General features: G+C 37.7%; 2 protein-coding genes across 3 annotated transcripts in view; both read right to left on the reverse strand.

Annotated features, from left to right (window-relative positions):
- The window catches only part of treh (trehalase (brush-border membrane glycoprotein)), a 34,160-nt gene extending 28,390 nt beyond the window's left edge, over window positions 1-5,770 (reverse strand). Inside the window, exons 1-11 of one of the 2 annotated variants that reach the window (XM_025054898.1) lie at window positions 5,376-5,770; window positions 4,675-4,775; window positions 4,443-4,590; window positions 4,263-4,350; window positions 3,225-3,325; window positions 2,989-3,081; window positions 2,758-2,874; window positions 2,173-2,283; window positions 2,012-2,061; window positions 1,322-1,522; window positions 631-848 (exon numbers count right to left, since the gene is read on the reverse strand). In XM_025054898.1, coding sequence (XP_024910666.1) covers window positions 631-848; window positions 1,322-1,522; window positions 2,012-2,061; window positions 2,173-2,283; window positions 2,758-2,874; window positions 2,989-3,081; window positions 3,225-3,325; window positions 4,263-4,350; window positions 4,443-4,590; window positions 4,675-4,775; window positions 5,376-5,449 — 1,302 coding nt within the window. In that variant the 5' untranslated portion in view covers window positions 5,450-5,770. The remainder of the gene's footprint in view (window positions 1-630; window positions 849-1,321; window positions 1,523-2,011; window positions 2,062-2,172; window positions 2,284-2,757; window positions 2,875-2,988; window positions 3,082-3,224; window positions 3,326-4,262; window positions 4,351-4,442; window positions 4,591-4,674; window positions 4,776-5,375) is intronic. The other variant, XM_008309008.3, reaches the window with a different exon arrangement.
- Window positions 5,771-6,855: 1,085 nt separating this feature from the next.
- ddx6 (DEAD (Asp-Glu-Ala-Asp) box helicase 6) lies at window positions 6,856-16,671 on the reverse strand. The gene is made up of 14 exons (XM_008309007.3): window positions 16,523-16,671; window positions 15,256-15,867; window positions 15,099-15,162; window positions 14,698-14,802; window positions 14,334-14,463; window positions 13,823-13,969; window positions 13,440-13,534; window positions 13,216-13,338; window positions 12,951-13,079; window positions 12,409-12,525; window positions 11,792-11,855; window positions 11,529-11,630; window positions 11,052-11,231; window positions 6,856-10,069 (listed from the first exon to the last, which is right to left on the reverse strand). The coding sequence occupies exons 2-13, from the start codon at window positions 15,450-15,452 to the stop codon at window positions 11,056-11,058; spliced, it is 1,449 nt and encodes a 482-aa protein (XP_008307229.1). The 5' UTR covers window positions 15,453-15,867; window positions 16,523-16,671; the 3' UTR covers window positions 6,856-10,069; window positions 11,052-11,055.
- Between the last annotated feature and the right edge of the window lie 1,012 nt (window positions 16,672-17,683).

A 17,683-nucleotide genomic window follows, 5' to 3' on the forward strand; every position in this document is an offset into this window, starting at 1 on the left:
GTTAATTGTTTTTCTTTGCTTAATTGTGTTTAGTGAAGAAGCACCTTTTCTGACTGGCTCCATCTAGTGTTGAAACTGAGAAGTGCAACAGACTTGAGCTCAAGCGCCATGTGCGGGCCATATTCAATTATATTTTCAGAACTTTTTGCGGGCCAATAAAAACTGCCCCGCGGGCCGCAGTTGGCCCGCGGGCCGTAGTTTGGACACCCCTGCTCTAAAGGAAAATGTATGTGTATTGTTCCTCAGATGAAAATACAGACAGTGATGAGAAAACAATAAATCATATAATTTCTTTCCTCCTTGGCAGTACTTGAACAGAAGTATGTTACATCCATAATACTATAGTAGGACTGTGGTGTGGGCACGAATTAAATGTTAGATACATAAGACAATTTCTAGACATTTCAGGGTTCCAGTTTGAATGCCAGGCGACTCCACATGGGGTCGCAACCCCAATGTTGAATAAGACTGACTTAACTATTATGCTATCACATAATTGGAACAAACAACCAGCATAAACTTTCTTTTCGATCTTTCTTTAAGTTTGTTCCAGTTTGTTCCTGGGCCACAAATGTTCATAAGCCTGATCTATGTCTTTTTAACAGTTCTGCTCCCTGTACGGACACAAACCTTCAAATACTGCACGGCCTTCTCTCCCATCGCGGGCTTAGAATAGCACTCTGCCCAGACAGGTGCCAGGTTGGAGGGGTAAAATTCAAAGTGTTTGGAGTGCGTCATCAGGTTGTAGTCAAACCAGGCGCCCCTCTCAGCATCCCAGAGCACGGACTCGATGGCTGCCAGCCTACGGTCTACAGCCAGGTTGAACCGTGCTGCTGACTCAAAATCATCTGTCAAGACAAGGCTCATCGTCACACTTGGTGCTAAATTCAGATCAAAGCAGTTCATGTCTATTTGTATGCCTCAAAGTTTAATTTCTGTACTGGAAGTAATATCATTTTTCAGATAGCGGTCCTAGATCAGCAACAACTAAACAACAAAGACACCTTTAACACAGAAAACTCTAGAAGAAGAGAGAAATGTATGCTACTGTTTATAGACTTATGTCCTAATTATGAAATGTTTTAGGGTCTGTACTAAAAATACTAAAAAGATGGCTGTTGTTATCAAATGTTTATTAATGCTGTGTCGATTAGAGCAGATGTGGGAGTTCATTTGTCATTATTCGGAGAGGAAGCTCAAGCTATTCTGTCAAAGCAGACACTACTTTGGACAACACCACTCAGGGAAATACAGGTTGTGCAGAGTAAATAACACACTTCTCTGGTATTAAGCTTTCCATCTGCAGACCTCATGGACTCACCCAGTATCATGTGAAATGAAGCTAGAGTCTTTTCGTTTAGACACATCAGAGCATTCAGGTCTGAGGGCAGGAACTGGCTGGTTCGTGTCTCACTTAGTGTACCAATGTTGTTCCCATCACCATCAATGTACCAGCGGGATGAGAAGTCCCACCCGGATTCAGCACCTGCTTTCAGCTCCATGAGAAGCTGATTTTTCTCATCTGACAATTAAAAAAAAAAACACAAACTCACCGACAGAGGCTAAAACACCAAACTAAAAATGTTGACATTCTGCTTAGTTTTATAATAGGTTTTTAAAATGCCTAAGATTAAAAATGCATCTTCCGAGTTCCAGGACAACAAAACACAAATGATTACCAAAAGATCACATTTCTGATACAGTAATATTTAGCAATTCCCTTTCAAATAGCTTTTCATTAACAGCTCGGTCAAACTGTTTAGAGGTGATGTGAAAGGATAATTGTGTTTCTCATTAAATATTCATTACGGCCCATGATCCTTCAATCCATGGTGAATATTTTTCACCTCTCTGCTGTGGACTTATTAAAAAACATATTACATTCATTTGTGGATTCAGGAGCACACTGTTTCTTTTGTTTTGTATTTTTTCTATCCCTTAGAAGAAATAGAATGGCTTGAGGAAGTCGATATATGCATGCTCATGAGGGGAGCGTTTAATAAGCTATTACCATTGGAGAGTTCTTCAGTTAATTCCAGATCATCTGTGTAGGACTCAGGCCTAGAATAAACAAAGGATATGTACAGGAGTTAACATAAACACAGTCCTCATTTACACTGTCTGTATTTGTATACATGTGTATAGTTTATCTGACGTGTCTCTGACACATACCTGGGCATAGAGATCTCCACATGATACCGGTTCAGAATGTGTTCACTTACAGCTACTGAACGATTCTGCATCCAGAAGTTGTACTCCTGCTCCAGAACTGGTAAAGCTTTCCTGAACATTTGAAGAAGAAAGCAACATTGCAAAGACTTTAAGTTTCGTACAACCAGACAATCTTGGTGTGTTTTTTACTCTGGCATGTTTTGATGGTGAGCGCCTCAGAAGTGCCACTAGATGTCACTGGATGGTGTTTCCTTATCAGCTGTTTTTATAAATTTGTAAACAATTAGAGAAGATGCTCACAGGCCTTTACTGAGGCATCAGCAGTATTTGCTGTCATCTTTGATCAATACCTTGCCAGCACTTTAATTTTGCATAGTCACAAAATCCATCCCTGTTCATCCAATAGGTCCACGACCCAGGATTTAAACATGAAAACTCTTATGATGGTTTACTACAGGAAAACTAATATGGTGTTGAGTTATTATCTGTAACATAGATAGAGAAGCAGCAGGTGTCTGGTGTGTAAAAGAGAGCTGATAAATGATCATTTTTCTGGAAGAACCGCAGCCCGGGCGTGATAATCACCTCAGGAAATTTTTATCCTTGGTGGCTTGATAATAACTATCTACCATCAGAGTGAGAAACGGGGGCTGACTGCGTCTTTCATAGTAAATCCGCCCACCATTTGGAACAAAGCCATATCTGTAGGAGAGTGAGAGAAAAAAATGTATTTAAAATGATCTTGAAACGCTTTCCTCTCCATTTGCAGAAATACCGTCATGTGCAACAAGAGATGAAAGCTGCTCCAGGGCTCACCTGTTGACAAGGCCGAGGAGGTTTTGGATCATTCCGTAGGCTGTGTCTGTCATCTCCGACAGCAGGAGACCATTGATGATCCAGTAGGAGTCCCTGTTGTGCACACAACAGCTTGTGTCACTGTCTAGTACATGGCTCTCAGCAGAGACCTCCTCCACTGTAGCTGTGATCTTTTCTCACTCTGACCTCTCTGAGACTGACAGACAGCTGAGTGACAGGCTTCAACGCTCACTCACCAGTAGTAGATTTCCCTGAAGCGCCCCCCGGGCACAACAAATGGATATGGGATGTATATCTGTGAGTAGAGCTCTGGGTGATCATTAACATCAGTGCTTATCTGGGGGGGGGAAGAAAAAAAAATTAGGATTTATAATCATTTTAATTTACAGATATGTGGGTGGAGGAAGAGAAAGAAATTAGCAACATTGGTATGTCAATGTAGTATGTTAGTATATAAATGTCAGTGACTGTGAAAGAATGTTTAGTGTTGCCGAAAAATCAAGCATTTTACAGAACTTTATCTCGATCAATTTGATCACCACCTTCTCTCATAGTAAACTGTGGACAAACATGTTTGCTTGTCTCCTTTGTGTTGTAACAACATTTACCATGTTATCTTTATCTCAGGTACTGAATTACCATGTTATCTTTATCTCAGGTACTGAAGTATTTAAACAGACAGTTTCAGGATTGTTAGTAATCCTGAAACTGTTATTCTGCATTAAGCAGCACACGTAGTCTGTCTAATCATCCACAGACTTTTCAATAATGGAACTCTACATGTAATGTCTGTTCATGTTGCCCTCACTACAGTATGTCTGCCACCATGAGGAGTTATGAGGTAGTGCAGCTGATGATTTAAATTTGAGGTCTTTCTATTTAGAGAAGGGCCTTACATTTAAAGGCTAACTTTTAGACACATTTTTAGTTAATAATTGTTTGATTTAAGGCATTTTTGGATAAACTTCTATAAATTATTATTATTATTGTTGTTGTTGATTTTGTTTACATTCTTGTTGCCCTTATTGTTGTTGTTGTTGTTGATTTTGTTTTTACGTTCTTGTTGCCAATTGATTTTAGCACCTAGTTTTAGATTTGTGAGAACATGTTTTAGCAACTAATCTGGTAATATTTACTTTAACTTCACAGATCAACAAAGTCTTGATAAACTGGTACCACCATTTAATTATTTTTTGTTACCAAAGACATATATTAAGAATAATGGTTAGATGACTAGTTAAGTGTTATGTCTTCATGATAAACTTTATAAACACCTTCCTGCCAAGAGACTTCCACAGATTGTGAATCTCCTCAGCCCAGAGGCGTAGATTCTGGTCAGCTATCCGTCCCAGGAACTTTGGCCTGTACGTGGAAAAGGTCAGCTCCAATCATCAACAATCCACACAAATTCAAATGCATAAAATGCACAGTCCCAGTCCTCAAACGACACTCACTTGTCATGCCAGTCCGGTGGTGTCCACGGTTCAAACTCAGTCCCTGGCTTGTCAAAGTATAGATTAACAAACTCCTGCAGCTTGGTTGGCGGCACCCGCCCATAGAACATTTCTTTTGAAAAGTTGCGGTAAGCCAACAGAACAACATCTGCAGGGACCAGAAGTGACCTTGTATCAGAATCAAAAATAAATAAAACAATAACAATAAAATAGGATTTTTACCTCGACTTACCAGGCGGGGCCTTTAACTTCATGTCAACAAAGTACTTGTCATCATCAAACAGTCTCGACGTCTGCACTGCAGACAGGATGTTTCCATTGCAATAGATTTCACTGAAATTAAATGGCAGTTTTTTTTAACTTTTAAAACATGACCAATAAACTCCATATTCAGCCTTTTATTACTGTATTATCTCATCTGAAGGTGCAACGATAAAATCTTATCTGGGTTTCCGTAAATACACAGCGTAGAGCAAAGGTCCGCCTCCAAACTAATACAGGCTAAAGATGATTGATATGAAAATATTTAATTTAATTAGTTCAGAATGTGTAAGATTCAACTATTGTTATTGTTGTATTGTGGTGGAGAATATTATGCAACATCATGGGTAAACCTACATTTGTAGATGGGTAGCAACGCAGGTCTTCAAAAACACATTTTCTGTCATTGATTGTAATTTTAACATTATTTATGTGATATTTTAGTGTTTTTTTTAACAATTATATTTTAAATTGGGAAAGTTAAATGCAGCCTCTCCCAACTCGTTGCTGACGGTAAACACGACCTCCTTTTGGTAAACATTACCTGATTAGGTTCATATAAATTCGTTTCTGTGGAGCAAATTTTATCAACACAGATGTTACAGCAGAAAATCAGCAGTTCTGTTGATAGAAGTCGAACTGAGGGGGGAAAAAAACAAAACCCTTTCTTACCTGTCACATGGTGGGAGACCGTTTACACCAACCAGAAGAAAGGCTGCTGAAAAACACCACAACACTCTCTGCATCCTGAGCTGCTGCAGGAGTGACGCTGAGATCGTGAACTGCCGCCTCCACGCCAAGCGGTTTTTGTCGACTCTATCACAAGCGCGAGAAACAGAAAGTGAAAGCAAAGTAACATGGGTCTACGATTAAAACAAAGACATCGATCGCATAATTAATCTGGAGGTAAACTACAAACTACTACGTTACTAATGGTAACTAGAACAGAACAAACTACCAACTAGATTTGAAAATGACACTCCGGCTCTACGAAAACGAAGTCGGAAATAAAAATAGAGTCCGGACTACTGGTCTCTAATGTCAAAGACCCCGCCCCCACAATAATTCTACTGTGTAACAAATGGTATCATCTAAAAACCATAAATATATGAAGTTGTATTTGTAACTCATAGTTAACTATTTATACTTAAACTATTAATCTGTGTGTGTGTGTTGAGGACAAAACTGAAGGTAAAAGATAAAGACACGTCCAATTTTCTTCTCTTCCAATTGGACAATGTCCAGCAAAGCTATCATTTCTGGCTTGGGAGAAATAGTGCCACTATATTTCCAAGAATCAGAGCCAAAAAAAGAAACATTCACATAACAACAAAGATAAGGCACAAAAAATAAAGTCACAGTTCAGAAAAATGGCAGCAGAAACTCTGGACACTTTTGTCAAAACATTGTAATTGAAGAAGAAAATGAACATTCAACTGGTAACTCTGATGTAAATCTTTTTTTTTAAAATAAAATCTAATATTTCTTAAAACTTAGTGCGTTCAGTAAGGTAAATCCTTGAATGAAAGAGATCTTAGTATTTCAGCTCTAAATATTTCCTAAGGTTAAAATCACCTTGTAGGATTTTTTCCTTTGTCAGATTTAATAGTTGACTTAGTGTACAGAATCGAATTTGAGTTTGACTTTATCTCTTTGCTCGGCTGTGATTTATTTAGTTTGTTTTTCACACCCAATGTAACTTTATTAAGGATTCTCATCCATACATTGGTAATGTTTACACCTCCCTGACAGTCCTCTAAGTAATGTCAGACTCATCATTTTACTCTAGTTTTTCTGCAATACAAACATCATTTTGTAAATAAATAAATAAATAAAATCTTTCAAACTACCTTTAATAACAGCTGCAAGACTATGTGAACTGTTGTCATTTTAGCAGTCATTGGCTAAAAAGGTTTTACTAAATACCACACTGTGTTGACACTCCATCCTAATTCAAGTTGAAGAATGAAACCATAATTTCTCCACCACTTCTGATAAAGTTGACCCATCACCAATTAGACTCTATACCACAGGTGTAAAACTACATTAGTTAAAGCAATCATCTGAATGAGCAGTTAATGAGCAGTCCAAACTTACCAGCCCGACTTTAGAAATCATACAATTCTGTCAAAAAAACAGTAACACAGCAGAATAAATTTCAGTGAGCTTTATTGTCAACAAAATGTGCCCAATAATTTTCATGACATCCTTTGAACTGAAGTCCATTGTAAAATTAGCGTCACTGAATTTGCCAATTATATAACCAAATAAAAAACATGAACTCAGGCTTTAACTTCTTCATTTAAATTTGGATACCTCTGTTATTTAAGTTTTCATCAGAAAAAAAATTAATCCAAATTTAAGGGCAACTTTGTTCAAACTATTTTATACCCATTGTCAGAACTTTGGATCACATCTTTCTGTTTTTGTAAACTCCACCCCTTGTAGGACTGATGCATGAGTTTAAGAAGAAACACTTTAAAAGAGGATCATCTCAAGGCCGCCCTTGATAATTTAGTGACAAAAAGGCAAATTTGTACCTGACAGTGAAGTTTCTCATTACTGTGTCACTATAATCAAAGGGGGGCAACTGATGCATCAGGGCAGCAAGTGCACGAATTGGAAACCACCCCACAATTTTTAAAACAACCATAAAGAATGAGACAATTTTGGTTGTAAAAGTTCCAATCAGTCACCTAATCTGAAGGCAAGATGCTCTCGTCTCAGTCTTTATGGCTTGAGATGACAGCTGCTGGTTGCAAATGCTGTTACTTGTTGCACTTTAGAATTCGGTGACATGTTCATGGATCGTTCATTTGGTGCGCCGACAGCAAATTGTTCCAGCAATTGCAACTAGCAACTTGCCAAACAGCAGACAGCTGCCAGGTGTCTGCAAAGTTTAATCCCTGTTCACTTAACTAATGCTTTAACAACTTTGAACTTTTGAAACACTTACCCCCCACCCCCAACAGAGAGAAGAAGAAAAAAAGAGGCCAATTTCGAGTTTGTGAGTACACTGTGTGAGACAAGAGAATTAAGTGAACAGGGATCACAGTCTGAATCAATGAGAATTGTGGTCATTTGTGTTTCTACTTTTTGATTTATATTCTCATTGATCAGAACAGTCAAAAAAAGCATCTTACCACAATGAAGGGGAGCCTCATTGGTAAAAAAGGTCAGCCTAAACACAGTAGTAGCCTGACCTTTGACACAAATGAAGGCTGATTTATTAAAATGAGAGAAAAAAAAACCCCAGTATACAAATCCCAAAAATCTCAAAGCAAACAAGGGCTGAGAAATAAGCAATAAACTCGGCAGTCCGAGGTGCCCATGGATCGATTCTTTAAACAAGCCGATATCAGTAATTTTAGAGTCCCTCATGCCCCTACCCTTACCAAATTATTATACTCATTTTAATCGTCTGCACCAAGACACATCTTGGGTATTAAGAGCGTGCAAATAGGTGTGCAGTCTTTGTTATTGCCTGATTGCATCTCTCAGTGCATTTTAAGTGCAGCTCAACCCGTTCAGGTTGGTTTTTTAGAGATGTGTCTCAAGTTCGCCCGTGGTAGGAAAACCAACAACTTGGAAAAAGCACAGAGAACAAAATACCTGCTACATTATAGGGTTGGGCTTGAATTGATGCATTAGGGCCAATGTAAAAAGAACCAGGGACAAAAAAAATAAAAACATGGCATCCTATCCCGATGTTTGACATGGTAATGTAGCTGTGCATCAAGAGCACAAATCAACGTAACAGCTAATGCCTCCCTCATCCAGAAAACAAATTCTCTGCCAATTACGCTGCACTGCAGCAAGTAGTACAACTATTAAACCCTCCCTCCGTTCCCTTCCCTCCCATCCCAAATGCAAAGATGCACAATCACTTCAGATTGGTTGAGCGCATCTCCAGTCAGTTTCACAAGTCGAGGCTGGTGACAAAATAATTCCTATACTAAAATGCAAAAGCTTAACAAAGCCATCTGCCCAAACCCGACTCTTGTTAACACTGGTAGCAGAAGAATGAGAGTGACACTCAGCGCCTTTAAGTGCAGATCTAAAGAACTGCATTAGCCGTTACAAATGAAGGGGCTAAAAAGAAAAAAAAAAAAGAAAATGTGTTGAGCTCCGTTAACGCGCTCACTCAAATGTTACGTTTTTTAATTCTTGTCCAGTCTGCATTTTTTTTTAAAAAAAATCATAAATAAACTCATAGGCTTATTGCAGAAAATAAACTGGCAGTTAAGGAAAAGTCTCCAGTGCTAACGAGACAAACGAGAAGAGGAAAAGAGCTTTGTAACTTGTCGGCCAGCCTTTTAAACTTGTTTAAAACAATCTTAAAATGAAGGTATTTACACAAATGCATGGTGCACCCCATGTCTGCTGCATTTCTCACAGATTTAAGCATGGCCATCCCTAGGTAGGTGAAACGTAGGACAGACAAAAACAAAAAAAAAAAAAAAAAAAAAGGAATAAAGGCGCTCACTCCAATTAATCTCCACCACTACAGAAATCCTCATGACTCATGGTGTTGAGAAGCTGCTTAGTCGTTTGTAGTGTTCGGTTCTGAAGATAGAGGAAAAGTTTTGGGTCTTTATATTTTTTGAAGCACACACTTCTTCACAAGCAACTGGACAGTCTAGCTGCATCTTGGAAAAAAATATCCAGCATCTCTGTCCATGGAAAATCCAAGTTTTGTCCTCTTTATTATTTTTTTTTGCCAGACTCGGGGTAGAGGGTGGTGGGTGCAGCAAAGCAATTCATCAGATGACCAGGAGGCCTCATCATTTCAACACTGATGAACCAACCAAAAACAGAAGTGTATTCACCTGCGTGGCCAGACAATAATAACTTGTCAGTGGGGTGAACACGAGAGTGTGCACAGCATGAAATGAGCAATGTGGGACTATGAGAAGTTATTACTTTCCAAATGAGTTGTACGGCTTGGTAAGGCACTTGATACAAATCGGTTAAAACTTCCAAACTAAAATGTGGTGTATGGAGAATGACCAGGTAGGGTGGGAGGGGGCCGGGGTTGTGGGCGCTGGCTTTGTGTCAGTGGTAGATATGAACGATTGCGGTGTGCATTGATATTTTCTTCTTGGTCCCATGCTTTCCTCTTGTTGCTCATTAGCTTCAGATCCGTTGTTGCAGCACAGCCTTATAACAAGGCAAATGAGTTCTTCCTCAACGAACGCATCCATCTACATACACATTTCTTGTGGTGGCATCCAAAGAAGGAAGACAGACAAACTGACACAAAAAAGGAAAAAAAAAAGAATGGGGGGTCAGGGGGTCCATGGTGGGGTGGGTGGGTATGTGTTGGTTGGGGTTAAATGGGATTGTGGGGGCAAAGATGGACAGATCTGGAGAGAGAGAGAGAGAGAAAATTATTCATTCAAATTTGTTTGTTTACAGGAGTATAATCATTTAGACCTGAGGTTACCAACTATATTTTTGGAGGGCCAAAATTATTTGATGTTTATTCTGGGTTCCAGTTGTGGTATGATGATTTTGAGCAATGTTCATGTTCAATACTAAAGGAAAACTTCATTACACAGTGAGTACAGTGGTTGTTTAGACGAGACACTACAGTAACAAAGCAACATCCCATCAGTAAGTAAATGATGTTTTAAAATGCTTCATAATAACAGAACCAATTACAAGCAGCACCTACACAGGTGCATTTATATTGTGGCAAGTAGTAAAGTGCTAATGAACTGAAGAACTCACTTTTTAACCTAAGTGTTCCTTTAAAAGTTAATATGACTTGACTTTCCTATTGACACTATCCAGATTCATACCAATGAGCATATTATCCACACTGATCTGTAAGCCGCATTGGGGTAGCTTCACAGTTTGATATACATGTCTATGAAATAGAGTAGTTAGTCAATTACAACCCAAAAGTGAAACATTTTTGGGGAGCTTAATACATATTTTTCTGATACAATTTGTATAATATTTTAACAAAGCACAAAAGAAACAACTATCAAGTGTCAAATCTGTAGTTAAAGAAAGAATTAAGGCAAAAAGATAACACCCTACTCCTGTTAAACATTTTTACAGTTTAAACACAATGACTATTCACCTACAAAAACAGTCCAACTACTTATGTCAAAATGATTTTTTGATAGAAGTTACTGGAAGACAAGTCATGTAAGACAAACTTCAAAGGCCACAGCCAGCACAGACTTGCTCTACAAGTAACATCCGTCCGTTAAGTTGAATGATGAAATGTGCCAAACAATGCAGTTATAAAAACAGATTCAACTGAATTATTTTATTATGAAGAGAGACTATATAGACATGTCCAACAGTGGGTAACATGATTAGTGTTGTACTCACTGGCTCATGGTTTGACTTCTTCCCCACTTTCACTGTGGTACTCTGCCACATATAAGCTTTTGTCTATGATCCCAGGAATGGGCTTAATCTCTGTACCAAGCTGCTCCTCAATCCCTTTCAGATTGAAGCGGTCATCGTAAGTGATGAGGTTGATGGCAAGACCCAAGTGTCCAAAGCGGCCTAGAACACAAACAAAAAAGCCTTCAATCATTGTCTCTTCAAAATGTTTACCTTGAAGTGATCAGCTCCCCAGGTTATCCAATCTGGGTAGAATTTACTACTACTACTATTAATATTAACTACTACCAAGTTATCCAAACAATCATCACCCAAATATTATACTATAACTAATTTCTTTTCAGGGATGAATAAAGTCACCTATCTATCTTACCTGATGATTCATGTTGGCAACCAAGTTGTTGTTTAGTGATATTTTATTATTGCAGGTTTGATGCATTAACTTTAGTTCATTTATACCTGATCTACCAATGCGATGAAGGTATGTCTCTCCAAGTTTGGGAAAATCAAAATTGATGACAACATTGACAGCTTGAATGTCAATTCCTCTTGTGAATAGATCTGGAAGAAACAAGTCATTAATTAAAAGGCCAAACTACAAAGACATCGACACCTCTCATATACAAATATAAAACACTATTGTGATTAGTTACACAACCTCAAACTAATGTTTCGTTTGCAATCTAATTGGTCAGACATTTGAACATAACCATCCAACTTACCAGTGCAGACAAGGTTCCGACACAGGCCATTTCTGAAGTCGTGGAACACACGGTTGCGATGCTCCTGAAGGACAACAAAAGGGGAAGTGCATTAAGAATCAGATGACTAATAACTAGATGTCAAGTACAAAATTATATCTTATTGGAGTTATTTTTAATCTAATCTATTACATTATCACATTTCAATACATTTAGCAGACACTACAATTTGAGTCAATCAACAATCAAGCTACAGTAAAAATACAAAATACATAAATAAAAAGTAATAAATAAATAGTAAGGTTATTGATATAGGTCAGAGTAAGAAGAACAGTATGTCATAAGAATGTTAAGTATATTATAAAGAAGGGTCATAAAGTAAGAAGAGGTGCATGTTAGATGTTATTAAATAAATAGTCCTATTAAAAAGGAAATCAAATAATACATTTATTGTACAGTTATTGTACAGTAATGTTCAGTTATTGTACATTTTAATTTATAAATCAATAGTTTGTTAAAAATTAAACAACACAGAAAAGTGTCCAAAAAAAACAAACGTTTCAGCGTTAATGCCACTGAAGTATTTTGGTCTTGGGCTGGTTAACAAATATTTCACAGGGAGTACACTGTGAGCTGACCTGTCTCATCTTGGCATGAATGTAGAAACATGAATATCCCAGCTGTGATATCTTCTTGGCAAGGAGCTCCACTCTCTGAGACGAGTTGCAGAAGATTATAGACTGGTTGATTTGAAGCTGAAAAAAAAAAAAAAAAAAATTAAATACAAATGCTGCTTCACCATCATTGAACTCCAATATCACCATTTACACTGTGGCAAGCTCTCCAACCAGAGTGCAAACTAGATCTTGTCATTTATCAGCTGCAGGACAACACAGGAAAATTAACTACAGAGCTAAAAATTGAAATAATGAACAATTAATCTGCAGTTTTTCCACAGATGATAAATGTTTGCTGACAGATTCAAACTGTCCACAGATCATATAACATAAGCATACCACCGTTTTGTAACTAATGCAAAAAGCACAAATTATACAACTTAAGGCCAGTACAAATATTAAGCTTATGTTGATAAATTCAGTGGATGAAGTATTTATGACAACACCTATTTACAGCTGGGGCCATTAAGACAGCATTGGAAATGTGCAAAGTCAACTCTTACCCTGGAGAATAAGGTGTTGAGGCAATGGACTTTTTGCCTTTCAGATACATAGGCGTAATACTGAGTCACACCCTTCAGTGTGAGTTCCTCCATAAGGTTGATTTCATATGGTTTCTGCAAGTGGGAATTCTTTTGGGGAAAAAAAAAAAAAAAAAAAAGAACAGGGAAAAGACAAATTAAAACTCATCTTATTCCTAATCATACAACTAAAGCTGCTATTTGTATTGCAACTAATGACACTTCACAACAACTTGGGAAACTGTACCATAAACTTCTGCACACTGAGAGGGAAGGTGGCAGAATAAAGCAGAATTTGTCTCTGTTTGGACAGGAAACCCAACAGCTCTTCCATCATGACAACAAAGTCCTGAGACAGCAGTTTGTCAGCCTAATTACAATAGGTGAGGGGAGAAAGTGTTTGGTTTTAACTGACAGCGTGTAAGATTTGACTTAAAACACTGACGCTCATTAATGTGTGTGTATACTCACTTCATCAAGAACAAACATCTGTACTTGATTGACTTTGGCGACTCCTTTCTTGATGAGGTCTAAAATCCTCCCTGGAGTCGCAATGATCACATGTACTGTAAAAGAACGATCAACACAACCACAATTACCTTAAATTTTACATTTAAGAGTTCTCTATAGGCCAATATAAATCGGGTTACAAATCACATTTTATTTTCTACCATAGAAACAGCTTTCCTAACAAACAGCAGGGGAGTGCTGCTAACTTATTCACAAGGAGATTCCATCAAAAAGTGAAGAACAAAGTGTAACCAAGAACCAGAGTTTAAGCAATAGCTACAAGCTATTATCCAAGTACCCCATCATGTTACGTTAACAGCTGTTTTTGTGTTTATAAATTGTACCCGTTTCATCCAGTCTCATGATATCATCACGTAGGTTGGTTCCACCTGTTGTAGCCATCACCTTCACTCCACCCATGTGTTTGCTAACCTGGATACATATTTGGCTGACTTGCAGAGCCAGTTCTCTGGTGGGTACTATGACCACAGCTAGAGGTGGGAAAACAGAAAAATTATTTGCAATTAATGGTCATTTCAAAAAGTTTCTTTTTTTTAATTAAGGTGTTATACATAGAAGCAGCAAACAGGATTTGCACAAAATCCTGTAATTGACATCACCAGACTGATTTATAAAAAAAATGCTTGATTTTGATGATTTTATTCAAACAAACTGTTTGACAAAGTGAAAAGGATATAGCTTTATAAACATGACTTCTCTGTCAGTAAAATGAACCTGAAGACTACCATAGAAGTCACCATGTGTCACCATGACTACAAGTATTACGTTTGCATAAAAATATAAAATGTCACTTTGAGAAATTTGCTGAGAGGGGTGGAAATAAACTGCTCTTACCTTGTATGCAATCCCTCTTTAGATCAATGCGTTCAAGTAAGGGAATGAGGTAGGCTCCACTCTTCCCTGTGCCATTCTTTGCTCTGGCCAAAATATCCCTTCCTGACAGTGCAATAGGAATACTCTCCTCCTGCAGAGAAGGAGAGAATCCATTAACTTTTTTTGTTTACCCCAATGACTAGACATTGCAGAACTCATGAGATACTGATACTACATAAATCTAAGGCAATGTGTCTAATAAGTCATGTCATCATGAGTGCAATTTAATGACAACTTCCCCTATTTTATTACAACCATTGGTGCACAAATGTATTGTGTTTACAAGCTAAAGCAGTTAGGCAGCATTTTGTGTGTCCAAGTTCACCTGGATTGGAGATGGTTTTTCCCAGCCCATCTCAAAGATTCCCATGAGCAGCTCTCTCTTCAGGCAATAATCTTCAAACTCATTGCCTTTTGTTGCAGTCACGTCCTGTAATCATTAATGACAGGAAATTTAAAAATACTCAGATTACACAATGTAATCACATTATAAACATTGAAAATAAAGGATTGGTAATATATGACCAGTGTGTTTGGGGATGAAGGGCAATGAGTTGAATATACTTTGACTCCAATTTCAATGGTTAATTGTGATCATGTAGTATATGCATGCTACAAAAGACAAATGTAAACATTTAAATGAAACTGCTCCTTCGAATCATCACAATATTGATGAGTGCAATTCAATAACAAATGTAAAATCTATGCAATCGGTCTACTACCAACCGAAGTTTTCATTCTCATGTCCTTTGGGGGCAATTTCAGACTTTTCTTCCAGTCATCTCCAGGCCTGCAAAGTGTAACATTGTAGTCATTGGTATTATGATGTTCAATGCCAAATAAAAAATGTTATCGTAAAAAATAAAATAAAAAAAACACTCACTTGATAACAGCATTAGTTGTTGGGGCTTGCTGGGGATTACCATTGTTGATTGTGCCTTTTATTTGGTTGAGCTGCTGCTGCTGGGGGCCTCCTCCACCTCCACCTGGTGCTCCAGCAGGCTTCACCGAGCCCCTCAACTGTCCATTCTGATTAGACAACCCCAAGATCACTGGGTTCTCTGTCCTGGCCGTACTCATCTTTTCCTTTCAGTTTCTATTCCAATGCAGGAAACTTTTTTGCAGTCTCTGAATGGCGTCAGTCCAGTTAGCTGGGCCACAAACAAACTCAAGAGATTGTCCTTCTCTCTCAAAACTTAAATTATCACTATAGTAAGTGCCAAAATTCGATCTCAGCAGGATCTTCAAGACAAAAGCTTCTCCGTCATTGAGAATCAAGAATCCAATTCGAAGCCCCCAGTTCTTAACAAAACTCATATATATATGTGTGTGTGTGTATAGATTCCTTGAGCTCAGATGGAATCGTTCACGGTTATCAGGAAAGTCAAGACCAGGAAGAATTCGCTTTCATCCGAAATTGGGCCGCTTGTTCAGCTAGCCATGCTAATTAGCCTCACTGGACCGCCGCGTCCTCTCTCCTGTTTTTTCCCCCAACCTTTAAACAAAAGTTGACCAGTTATTAGAAAGTAAAACCGTATTAATCAACACAATGGTTAGGAAAAGACAAGACAACAACATGTTTAATATTTTGGTTGTTTGTGGCAGTGAATGGGTGGCCTGCGTCAGTAGTTAGCAAATTCAATGGAGGATTAAAAAACAAACGTAATGTGTAAATAGTTAGAATTGAACAGGTCGTGTAGATATACTTAGAACAGTTCTCTAATTGTTAAATAGTCTATGTGTAGTACATGGAATCTGACGTTTCTTTTCATTCGATTGACTTGAGACATTAGCCTTATGCTAGCAGCTTGTTAGCCACCGTCAACTCAAACAAGTAAATCAAGCGTTAAGTTTCAGGCTTACTAGCCATGCTAGCTATCGATCGTAGAGCACAGATGTCAGTTTAATTTAAATGCGTGACCATTTGGGAGGCATTAAACCATACATAATAATTTTACAAAAAAGACATAGGACATTGTCCTCCACCAGTTGCAATCGATTCGATTCAGCTAAGCATGCTAGCACAAACTGGCTAGCAGCGAAGAAATAACATTACCAATACTGATAAATGGTTTAGGTGGTTGCAAATAAAAAGCGACTCGTTAGTATCTAACAGAGGACGAAAACATTCGAAGTGTGTGTACATTTACCTTCAATAAACGCGCTAACAGATTCCCTGCGTGGTATTCGAAAACTGTATTCAATTTTAGCTGACTACGAAAGACTCTTGTCAGGCAGCCGTTCAAGATGGCTTCCACTCATATTTGAACCCGCCCCCAGTCAAACGATCAGCTGATTTCATTTCAAATCAGGCAACTAAACTATGCCTCCTCTTAGCTTCGATTGTTAATATTATTATCGCATATTTTAATTACTGCAAACAAAACAGAATTGATTTAGATCTATCAATTAAAATGGCTTCTGATAACAGAATTAGATGTCAAAGATGTATATGTATATATGTTGCACCCCTGGCAACAAGGGTTCTTTACTTTGTCCTACACGTCGCAAGAAATTTTTTTTGTAAATGAAATAAATAAAGATTTTGTGACAAAAGATGGCAAAAATCACCATCTATTAACTGTATATCAACAACCAAACCAATTGTAAAATAAAATAAATGCAGAAATTGTGACAAAAAGATATAAGCATTTAATCTAATGAAAATGTTGATTGTACTAATGCTTGCTATATAGGCTTCAATTTTCATACGCACATTTTAGTTTCAGCTTTACCAGAAGCCCCAAATGGGTAATTCCCAGAGAAGAAAAACATAAAAAGGTCTAACATAAGGAAGTACATCAAATTTCACTAAGGCAGTGTCAAAAAATATTCAAGTGATGGAGATCTACCAGTATGGCAGTGCCCTTTACAACCTTTCAGGTAAACCAGTAAACAATTGTTATAGTAAGTTATAATAAATGTTAGGTTTTATGACATTTTCCTGTGTGTACTGTACAATCTGTGCAGACATACTGTATATGCAAAAACAACATGTAAGATTATATCATATTCAAGTTAAATAATCTTACAAGTGCAACTGCAAATAGTAATTTAAATTCTGTGTACAATTGTTTTAATATAATGCAATATATAATTGAGAAACATAACAACGCATAACATAACATAGGCTTCTGGTTTGAATTACTTAGCTGTTGAAAAAAGCTGCCAAAAATGGTGTGGTTAGGTCACAGTACATTGGGTTCAGATTGGGTGTATGCTGCTGCTTTCCTGCTCTCTCTCTCTAGGGAATTTAGGGAGGTGGTAATTTGCCCATAAAGCAGGATGATATATTGTATTTTCCAATCACT

This window comes from Cynoglossus semilaevis, chromosome 4, assembly GCF_000523025.1.
Source record: "Cynoglossus semilaevis isolate Cse_v1.0 chromosome 4, Cse_v1.0, whole genome shotgun sequence".
Lineage (NCBI taxonomy): Eukaryota > Metazoa > Chordata > Actinopteri > Pleuronectiformes > Cynoglossidae > Cynoglossus > Cynoglossus semilaevis.

Bases quoted from the DNA above. Each gene is read 5' to 3' on its own strand.
- ddx6 (XM_008309007.3), bottom strand. From the start codon at position 15,452: ATGAGTACGGCCAGGACAGAGAACCCAGTGATCTTGGGGTTGTCTAAT. The intron at 13,535-13,822 runs GTACAATTTATA...GTTCTTTTACAG, and splicing joins CATGAGACTGGATGAAACGG to TACATGTGATCATTGCGACT. The intron at 11,856-12,408 runs GTCAGCTCACAG...GTTGTCCTTCAG, and splicing joins TTCATGCCAAGATGAGACAG to GAGCATCGCAACCGTGTGTT.